The sequence below is a fragment of the Lonchura striata genome, chromosome 3 (genome assembly GCF_046129695.1).
Source record: "Lonchura striata isolate bLonStr1 chromosome 3, bLonStr1.mat, whole genome shotgun sequence".
Lineage (NCBI taxonomy): Eukaryota > Metazoa > Chordata > Aves > Passeriformes > Estrildidae > Lonchura > Lonchura striata.
The window spans coordinates 113,100,893-113,111,653 of record NC_134605.1 but is presented as its reverse complement, the minus strand read 5'-3'; the positions used below and the strand labels follow the sequence as shown (position 1 = coordinate 113,111,653).

The 10,761-nt window shown below is 55.9% G+C and overlaps 1 protein-coding gene across 2 annotated transcripts in view; it reads right to left on the bottom strand.

Moving 5' to 3' along the window:
• Positions 1 to 491: 491 nt before the first annotated feature.
• The window catches only part of OTOF (otoferlin), a 121,239-nt gene continuing 110,969 nt past the window's right edge, over positions 492 to 10,761 (bottom strand). For both annotated transcript variants that reach the window (XM_077782491.1, XM_077782490.1), the window contains 5 exons: positions 9,252 to 9,350; positions 5,356 to 5,597; positions 4,037 to 4,215; positions 3,790 to 3,890; positions 492 to 3,023 (listed from right to left, as the gene is read on the bottom strand). In XM_077782491.1, the coding sequence (XP_077638617.1) occupies positions 2,843 to 3,023; positions 3,790 to 3,890; positions 4,037 to 4,215; positions 5,356 to 5,597; positions 9,252 to 9,350 (802 nt within the window). In that variant the 3' untranslated portion in view covers positions 492 to 2,842. The remainder of the gene's footprint in view (positions 3,024 to 3,789; positions 3,891 to 4,036; positions 4,216 to 5,355; positions 5,598 to 9,251; positions 9,351 to 10,761) is intronic.

Sequence of the window (10,761 nt, the reverse complement as noted above, 5' to 3'; positions counted from 1 at the left end):
TCTGTGAGGATGGGACTGCAGAACCTGGAGCTGGAATTGGACAATTTACCCCAACATGGAAATGGACCAAAACTTATAAAAGCGTGAAAACTCGTGACCTGGTGTCCACCTTGGGTGTCGCCACGACCAGGTTCTTGTGCTGCCCAAAGTGTATCCTTTGAGGCCTTTTAAGAAATCCCTGCTTTTTTATTCCTTTAATTCTGTCTAGCCTCTGTTCTAGGTGGCCTCTCAAGCCACCACAGAGAGGACCCTGCAGGGGCCTGCTGGATGAGTGAACACACGTGATCACTCGTGTGTAACGACGTTAAATTATGTTGATGACGTGGCAATGTGTGATAGGTTGCTTAGTGAAGAAATAAGGAAATACTGTGTCTTGAAGAAGTGTATAAAACCAGCTTTTTCTTGCAATAAACGTCTCAGTATCCCCACTGATCTGAGTCCGTGCATTAATAGTTCACAGGAAAGAGGGAAGGGCTTAGGGGCAAAAAGAATGTTTTAAAAGCTTCTTTTATTTTTCATTATCCTTCTCTGACTCTGTTAATAATAAATTGATTTTATACTTTTAAATTTGAACCTGTTTTTCCCTTAGAGTGCTTTTCTCCCAATCCTCATCTCAGCTCATGAACCCTTTATTAATTGTTTTTTCTGAAGGAGCAGCTTCCGTAGGCGCCTGGCGCTTGGTCAGAATCGAAGCATGACACCCACTACCACGAGAGCCCGGATGTGAAAACTGTTTTTTATTGAGCGATTGGAACAGCAATATCCTCATCAAAACACGTTGGAGACATCCTCAGTTCTTCAGTGGGGGTCTGAGCTCACACCGTGCCAGAGGAGCTGTGAGCCCTGGCGATGTGCAGCCACGGCCACCTCGGGGTGGGTGACCTTGGGAAGATGTTTGAGCTGTGGGACACGTCCCAGTCTCTGCTGGAGCTGTGGGGAGAAAGGGAAGGGTCTGCCCTTGGTCAACCCCGGGGCTCTCTGTGGGACCTGCTGGGCCCAAGGTGGGACAGATCCCTGTGCCAGGGAATGTGACCTCCAGACCTCTGAGTGGTGTGGGGACAGGCACTGGGGATGCTCTGTGCCCCCTCACTCTGCTGGGCACCGTGTCCAGCATTCCCGAGGTGGGACAGATCCCTGTGACAGAGAATGTGACCTCCAGAGCTTCGAGTGGAGCAGGGATGGTGCTGGCAGTGGGGACAGGCACTGGGGATGCTCTGTGTCCTCACTGCTGGGCACCGTGTCCAGCATTCCCGAGGTGGGACAGATCCCTGTGCCAGGGAATGTGACCTCCAGACCTGTGAGTGGTGTGGGGACAAGCACTGGGGATGCTCTGTGCCCCCTCACTCTGCTGGGCACTGTGTCCAGCATTCCCGAGGTGGGACAGATCCCTGTGCCAGGGAAAGTGATTTCCCAGAGCTCCGAGTGGAGCAGGGATGGTGCTGGCAGTGGGGATGGTGCTGGGGATGCTCTGTGCCCTCTCTGCTGGGCACCATGTCCAGCATTCCCGAGGTGGGACAGATCCCTGTGACAGGGAGTGTGACCTCCAGAGCTCCGAGTGGAGCAGGGATGGTGCTGGCAGTGGAGATGGTGGATGCTCTGTGCCCCCTCACTCTGCTGGGCACCATGTCCAGCATTCCCGAGGTGGGACAGATCTCTGTGCCAGGGAAAGTGATTTTCCAGAGCTCTGAGTGGAGCAGGGATGGTGCTGGCAGTGGGGATGGTGCTGGGGATGCTCTGTGCCCTCTCACTCTGCTGGGCACTGTGTCCAGCATTCCCAAGGTGGGACAGATCCCTGTGCCAGGGAACGTGACCTCCAGACCTCCAAGTGGAGTGACAGGCACTGGGGATGCTCTGTGCCCCCTCACTCTGCTGGACATCATGTCCAGCATTCCCGAGGTGGGACAGATCCCTGTGACAGGGAATGTGACCTCCAGAGCTCTGAGTGGAGCAGGGATGGTGCTGGCAGTGGGGATGGTGCTGGGGATGCTCTGTGCCCTCACTGCTGGGCACCGTGTCCAGCATTCCCAAGGTGGGACAGATCCCTGTGCCAGGCAATGTGACCTCCAGAGCTCCAAATGGATCAGGGACAGTGGTGGCAGTGGAGATGGTGGATGCTCTGTGCCCTCTCACTCTGCTGGGCACCATGTCCAGCATTCCCGAGGTGGGACAGATCCCTGTGACAGGGAATGTGACCTCCAGAGCTTCGAGTGGAGCAGGGATGGTGCTGGCAGTGGAGATGGTGGATGCTCTGTGCCCCCTCACTCTGCTAGGAACCATGTCCAGCATTCCTGAGGTGGGACAGATCTCTGTGCCAGGGAAAGTGATTTTCCAGACCTCCAAGTGGAGCAGGGATGGTGCTGGCAGTGGGGACAGGCACTGGGGATGCTCTGTGCCCTCTCTGCTGGGGCTGGCACGTCCCCAGCTGCTCCATCCCAGCTCTCTGCTCCATCCTGGATTCCGAACGTCTCTCCACGGAGCCTTTCCCTCCCACAGCTCCAGTGAGCAGCCCCAGCTCCCCTTTCCTTCCCCTGATTCCCCGGAAGGCACCAGCCACGACTCCAGCGGGCAGAGGCCTCGGAGACTCCCACAGGAGCCAGCTGGGCACTTCTCCCAGCCCCGGTGCGGGCTGCAGAGTTGGGGGATCTTTGCCACCCTCCCGCCCCATTCCCCTGGCACTAAAGCCTGAGTGGGACCCCCAGAGAAGGAAGGCAAAGAGGAGATCCAGCAGCAGCAGCAGCAGGGAGGAGATACCCCAGGTTGCCCAGAGATCACGGGGAGGAGAAGGACACAGAGCTGGGAAGGTTGTGCCTGGGGCTGGGGACACGGGAGAGGCTCCAGCCCTTCACGCTCCCAGCAGCTTCTTGACCATGTATCCGGGCATGCTGTAGAGGAACAGGGCCACCATGATGAGGAGCAGCAGGGCCAGCACGATCTTGATGATGAGCCACTTGTAGCGGGTGCAGATGAGGTATTTGATGGACTTGAGCGGGTTCAGGAACCAGATGAACGACGTGTCCGGGCGGCTGCAGGGGAACCAAACACCCATCGTTACTCCACCACCGTAGGAAAGGGATTCGTGGACATTAAAGTTCATCTTTTTTTTTTTGTTTCACTCCCTGCCATGGCAGAGACACCTTCCACTGTCCCAGGCTGCTCCAATCCCTGTCCAGCCTGGCCTTGGGCACTGCCAGGGATCCAGGGTGGGCACCCTGTGCCAGGGCCTGCCCACCCTGCCAGGAACAATTCCCAATTCCCAATCTCCCAGCCAGCCCTGCCCTCTGGCACTGGGAGCCATTCCCTGGCTCCTGCCAGGGAACAATTCCCAATTCCCAATCTCCCAGCCAGCCCTGCCCTCTGGCACTGGAAGCCATTCCCTGGCTCCTGTCCCTCCATCCTTGTCCCCTGTCCCTCTGCAGCTCTCCTGGAGCCCCTCCAGGCCCTGCCAGGGGCTCTGAGCTCTGCCTGGATCCTTCTCCTCTCCAGGGGAGTGCCCCCAGCTCTGCCTGGATCCTTCTCCTCTCCACGTGAGCCCCCCAGCTCTCCCTGGATCCTTCTCCTCTCCAGGTGAGCCCCCCCAGCTCTCCCTGGATCCTTCTCCTCTCCAGGTGAGCCCCCCCAGCTCTCCCAGCCCGGCTCCAGGCTCAGAACATCTCCGTGGCCTCCTCTAGCCCCTTTCCAGCAGGTCCACATCTTTCCTGTTGTGGGGCTCGGAGCTGGACGCAGCAGTCCAGGTGGGAGCAGAATTCCATAATCCCAGGTCCCTGCTGCAGAGAGGCTTCTCCTACTCACTTGGGCTTCTCCAGGGGATCGGGCTCATTGCGAGCCAGCCCAGCGGGGGATTTCTCAGCCTCCTCCGCTGTCAGAAGGTGCAGCTCAGCCTCGACTTTGCCCTGCAGGAGCAGAGAGCTGCGCTGAGGCCTGGGACGCGCTCCCGGGGCACAAGGGTCCCGAGGGAGCAAAGCCATGTGGGGGGATGCAGGGTGCCCACAAGAGCGCGGTGCCCCGGAGGCAAACCCTCCCTTTCCCCCATCCTTACGGTGATCTCCAGCTCGTCGTTCTCGTCCCTGGCCACGAACGGCCACCAGCCCTTGACCCGCTTCTGCTTGAAGATGGAGATCATGGGCAGCTCAGCCTCATTGGTCACCATCTCCAGGCTGCACTGCTTGGACGTCTTGGCTCCTCGGGGGAAGCGGTTCAGATCCAGCTCGATGGCCCCTGGCAGGACAACGGGGAGGACAGAGGTTGGCATGCCAAAAAGGCCGAGTTTTTGGCTGGAGATGGGCTGGGCCAGCCTCTCCTGCCCTGGGGAGCAGCATTAAAGCACCTCTGGGGAGGAGAAATGGGGTGACTTGGCTACAGCAGCAGTGGAGGAAAGGGATCTCAGAATCGTGGAAACACGCATGTTGGAAAATCCCTCCCAGACCAGCTGTGCCCAATCCCCACCTTGTCCCAGCCCAGAGCTCTGAGTGCCACATCCAGGAATTCCCTGGACACCTCCAGGGACGGGCACTCCAACCCTCCCTGGGCAGTGCCAAGGCCTGAGCTCCCTTTCCAGGCAGAAATTCCTGCTGCTGCCCACCCTGAGCCTGCCCTGGCCCAGCCAGAGCCCATTTCCCCTTGTCCTGTCCCTGTTCCCTGGGAACAGATCCCAAATCCCCCCCTGGCTGTCCCCTCCTGGCAGGAGCTGTGAGAGCCACAAGGTCCCCCTGAGCCTCCTTTGCTCCAGGCTGAGCCCCTTCCCAGCTCCTCAGGAACTCTCCAGCCCCTTCCCAGCTCCTCAGGAACTCTCCATTCCCTTCCCAGCTCCTCAGGAACTCTCCATTCCCTTCCCAGCTCCCTCAGGAACTCTCCAGCCCCTTCCCAGCTCCCTCAGGAGCTCTCCATTCCCTTCCCAGCTCCTCAGGAACTCTCCATTCCCTTCCCAGCTCCCCCAGCCCCTCCTGGGGCTCCGTTCCCTTCCCTGGACACGCTCCAGCCCCTCCAGGTCTCTCCTGGCAGGAGGGGCCCAGAGCTGCCCCAGCCCTGGAGGTGCCCCAGCAGTGCCAGCCCAGGGGACGGGCACTGCCCTGGCCCTGCTGTCCCTCCAGAGCTGTCCCTCTTGTCCCTCTTGGCCACTCCTGGGCTCATGTCCAGCTGCTGGCACAGCACCCCCAGGGCCTTTTCCAGCCCCTCTTTCCCAGCCTGGAGCGCTCGGTGGGGTTGGTGTGACCCTAGTTCAGGACCTGGCAGTTGTCCTCGGCCCATGGATCCAGCCCGACCAGAACCCCCTGCAGACCCTCCCTGCCCTCTCCTCCCACCTGCTCCACCCAGCAGCAGCTCAAGGGGTTTGTGGGACGCTCTGGACCCTCCACATACCCAGGAAATCATCGGCCGAGAAGTGGTCGGCGTCCCAGACCTGCAGGGTGAGGCGGGCGGGGATCTTGTACTCGGTCTCATCCCAGGAGAACATGGACTCCTTCTTGGAGATGACGATCTTCTCCTCGGCCATCAGGTAGTCGAAGGGGAAGATGTAGCGCCAGTTGAAGTTGCCTTCACCAGTGAGGGAGTGGTAATGGACATCCGTGTCCTGCTTGTCCTCCTGCTGCCCCTTCAGCCACCTGCAGGGCCCAGGGAGGTGAGATGGGGGGCAGAGGTTTATGTGGGACAGGAGAGGGGACAGGACCACCCTGTCCTGGTGTCTCCAGGTTTGGAAGGACCTAAAAGTTGTGAAGAAGGGGATGGGGCTGCTCCAGACACGGCAGCAGCAGATCCAAGGGGCAGGAGGATGCCAGAGGGAACAGAGAACTTCAGGAGAAGGAGGTTCAAGGGGTTGTCCGAGGGCTTAGCCTGGGTGAGGAGATGTGAAGGAATTCTGCAGGAGCTGGGAGCAAAGCTGGGGAGGCTGGAGCAGAGCAGGATGGAAAGGGATCAGAACTTCGGACAAGGGCCTGGAGGGTCAGGACAATGGGGACGGCTTCCCACTGGAAAAGGGGAGATTTGGGTGGGATTTTGGGAATTAGGAATTGTTCCCTGTGAGGGTGGGCAGGCCCTGGCACAGGGTGCCCAGAGGAGCTGTGGCTGCCCCTGAATCCCTGGCAGTGTCCACAACTGTTCCAAGCCTGGTCCAGCCTGGATTTGGACACTTCCAGGGATGAAAGTTCCTCACATTCCAGAGGGATGGAGCTGCTGGGATGGCTCCAAGTTCTCCTCAGAGCTCAGGGTTTTGCTTGGATTCCTTGGACCTGCATCCCATGGGATTTGTCTGTTGAGAGAGAACCATGGCCTGGAGAAGCCTGGGACAGTGGAAGATGTCCCCGTCCATGGCAAGGGCTGGGATGAGGTTTAAAGTCCTTTTCCACCCTAAGCATTCCATGATTCCATGACTCTGTGGTGCGGTGAAGTTCTGGAAGGGGCTTTCCCTTCCAGCTGTAGGAGGGTGAGGCAGAGATGGGAACAAACCACCAGAGCAAGAACCACCAGCTTGGCTCCAGACTCTGGGACTGGCGCTGGCAGGGTGGAGATGCCACGAGGGGACATCAAGAGAAGCTCAGCGAGGGGCAGAGGGGACCGAGCGATGCCTCAGGTCTTAACTTTTATTTTTTTTCACATTCTGTGCTGGTTTAGTGGGTGGATCTGGGCTTCACATTATGGGATGGTGAGATCTCTGCACAGAGCAGGGAGACAAAACAATTCCTGCTCCAGCTGGGCACCAAGGACAAATGATCCAAACCTCAGCCCAGGAGCACAAACAACGTGGAATAAAGAGAGAAAAACAAGGATGGGACTGATGGGCTAGAGCTGGAATGGGACAATGAGCTCCAAGGTGCCAATGGAGCAGAACTGATCCCAGGGAGAGCCCCGGGAGCGCTCGTGCATTTTGGGGCCATTTTGGGTCATTTTGGGTGCAGCCCTGGCTGGGCTCTGGTGCTGCCCAAGGTTTCTACTGGTTTAAGGCAGAGACACACTGTCTAACATAAATTATAGATACTGGCACAATATTGTAAACATAGTAAATGTTGTTTTTGGTGTGAAACGTAAACACTGCCCTAGAGGGCAGACAGAATGCCATGGGCGACCTGCTAGATGGAGCTCAGTGGGTCAGAGAAAGAATGCTGTAGGTAAGGAAAAATAAACAACCTTGAGAAGCTGACCCTACACGTTTCAGACTTTTTCTTTGGCTGCACAGGGTGGGAGAAAAAGACTTTTTACATTCTCGGGGTCACCTCGACATCCCGGACCCCGAGACAAAACCACCCCAGGGGCGTTCCAGACAAGCAGCTCCAAGCGGGGCCCACTGGATGTGCAGGGTGGAAAATGCATATTAAATTATTGGCTCTCTGCAAATACTAAACAGAATACTAGATGTGTTACGTTGGAAAGTTATTTTGTAGTACTGTATTAGCCCTTTTTAAGCAGTGTGGTAGATACAGTTTTAGGTTATAATGTTATAATAGAAACGATGCGAGGTGAGATATTTTTTTAACAAGCTCAAGAAAGGGATGAGATAATCAAGAGATTATTCACACAGATGTAACAGCAACAAGACACCTAAAGAGCTACTGCCTCCTTATGGGAAAAGACAAACATTCCTCCACCTCCTCTCTGCCTTTAAGGATCCACCAGGATTGAGGGGAAGAAGTTGATGATAACCAGAGAACACCCTTTGAAAAGAATTTATGCATCATGTATGAGATATATGAATATTCAACAGGCTGCTGCTTTTAAGGGTTAATCCTTTGTTAGTGAGCCATACTTTCAAGAGGAAAGCATGCAGATGTCCGTAATTATTTGCTTTTATTGTTCTTTATTGTCCTAACTCTGATTGTCCAAATTCTTATTGCTCCAGTTTTTATTACTATTTTTATAACTATTTTATTACGATTAAATCATTTAAAAATTTCAAAACAGGCGGTTGTCGTTTTTCACATGCAGCCAAGGGGAGGAGGCGAGGCAGGAGATGCCAGCAGCGTCTTTGGAATCTCAGCAGAGGCAAGAAAGAGACTCTAAGGAAACACCCCCAGCAAGAACCTGGCCAAGATGATGAGACAATCGTCCCTTCTGTGGCATTCACATTCTCTGGACAGAGACACAATTCTGTCTCTCAGGAGAAGCACAGAGAGGAGAAGAGAAAACAATCTTTATCTCTGCTCCTTTGTTTTGGCCATGTGGGATGTGGTTGGAGATTGTTCACCTGCAGTGATGACTGGGTTGAAGTTGTTTGGGGTCAGTGGCCAATGGATCCAGCTGTGGCTCTCAGCAGCTGGATTGGATTCTGGGGAAGTTGTTTGGGGTCAGTGACCAATGGATCCAGCTGTGGCTCTCAGCAGCTGGGTTGGATTCTGGGGAAGTTGTTTGGGGTCAGTGACCAATGGATCCAGCTGTGGCTCTCAGCAGCTGGATTGGATTCTGGGGAAGTTGTTTGGGGTCAGTGGCCAATGGATCCAGCTGTGGCTGTGGCTCTCAGCAGCTGGATTGGATTCTGGGGAAGTTGTCTGGGGTCAGTGACCAATGGATCCAGCTGTGGCTCTCAGCAGCTGGATTGGATTCTGGTGAAGTTGTCTGGGGTCAGTGACCAATGGATCCAGCTGTGGCTCTCAGCAGCTGGATTGGATTCTGGGGAAGTTGTTTGGGGTCAGTGACCAATGGATCCAGCTGTGGCTCTCAGCAGCTGGATTGGATTCTGGTGATGTTGTTTGGGGTCAGTGGCCAATGGATCCAGCTGTGGCTCTCAGCAGCTGGATTGGATTCTGGGGAAGTTGTTTGGGGTCAGTGGCCAATGGATCCAGCTGTGGCTCTCAGCAGCTGGATTGGATTCTGGGGAAGTTGTTTGGGGTCAGTGGCCAATGGATCCAGCTGTGGCTCGGGCTCTCAGCAGAGTCACGAGTTTGAGTTACTTAGGTAAGTAAGAAGTGAGTATGTAGAATAGGAAAGTATCTCTTTAAATACTATATTAATGCAATATGGTATAGTTTTAGTAAAGCTGTCCTTCAGCCTTCTGATCTGGAGCAGACACCATCACTTCTTCCCGAATCTGGGATTCACCACATTTTTTCTATACCCTCCCCCTCGTGTCCTCTCCATGCTGGATTCTCCCCAGAGAGGGGGCGAGGACCCCCAAACTCTCCAGTCCCGCCTCCAAGCGTGGCACAGCAGCAGGTGAGAACACATCCACCCAGTCCTGGCTGGATTTGGGTTCCCCAGCACCGCCCGTGCGCCACTCCCGCCCCGGGAGAGGCGGAGGAGGCGCCGGGGGAATTCCAGGCTGTACCTACCCCCTGACAAAAATGTCGCTGGACTTCTCGCCGGTGAAGTAGTCGTCGTCCTCCAGGACGACCTCGTCGGTGTTCCACACGATCACCCTGAGCTCGTACCTGCCCCAGGGAGGGAGAGGAGGTGAGGCACAGGAGCGGGAATGGGAACGGGGAATGGGAGCAGGGAATGGGAACAGGGATTGGAGTGTGGAATTGGAGCGGGGAATAGGGAATGGGATAGGAGAGGATGGGAATGGGAACGGGGAATGGGAACGGGGAATAGGAGTGCAGAATGGGAGTGAGGAATGGGAGCGGGGAATGGGGAATGGGATAGGAGAGGATGGGAATGGGAACGGGGAATGGGAACAGGGAATGGGAACAGGGATTGGAGTGCGGAATGGGAGCGGGGAATGGGGAATGGGATAGGAGAGGATAGGAATGGGAATGGGGAATGGGAACAGGGAATGGGAACAGGGATTGGAGTGCGGAATGGGAGCAAGGAATGGGGAATGGGATAGGAGAGGATGGGAATGGGGAGTGGGAATGGGAATGGGGAATGGGAATAGGAGCGGGAAATGGGATAGGAGGGGATTGGAACGGGGAATGGGGAGGATAGGAGAGGATGGGAATGGGGAATGGGGAATGGGATAGGAGAGGATGGGAATGGGAATGGGGAATGGGATAGGAGAGGATGGGAATGGGAATGGGGAATGGGAACGGGGAATGGGAATGGAAGCGGGAAATGGGATAGGAGGGGATTGGAACGGGGAATGGGGAATGAGATAGGAGAGGACGGGAATGGGAATGGGGAATGGGAACGGGAAATGGGAGTGCAGAATGGGAGTGAGGAATGGGAGCAGGGAATGGGGAATGGGATAGGAGTGGATGGGAATGGGAGCGGGGAATGGGGAATTGGAACAGGGAATGGGATAAGAGGGGATGGGAACAGGGAATCGGAGCGGGAAATGGGAATGGGGAATGGGAACGGGGAATGGGAGCAGGAAATGGGATAGGAGGGGATTGGAACAGGGAATGGGATAAGAAGGGATGGGAACAGGGAGTGGGAGTGGGGAATGGGAATGGGGAATTGGAACGGGGAATGGGAGCGGGAAATGGGATGGGAGAGGATGGGAACAGGGAGTGGGAATGGGAAATAGGAACGGGGAATGAGAATGTGAAATGGGATGGGAGAGGATGGGAACAGGGAATGGAAATGGGGAATGGGAATGGGGAATGGGAACGGGCAATAGAGTGGGGAATGGGAGCGGGGAATGGGGAATGGGATAGGAGGGGATGGGAACAGGGAATGGGAACAGAGAATGGGAGTGGGAAATCAGAGTGGGAAATGATGGGAGCAGGGAATGGGAACGGGAAATGGGAGCAGGGAATGGGATAGGAGGGAATGGGAATGGGGAATGGGAACAGGAATGGGAGTGGGGAATGAGATAGGAGGAGATGGGGTGGTGCTGTCAGAAGCAGGGCTGGCTGCCAGGAACAGGGAATTGCTCACAGGGATCTGTCCCAGGGGTCC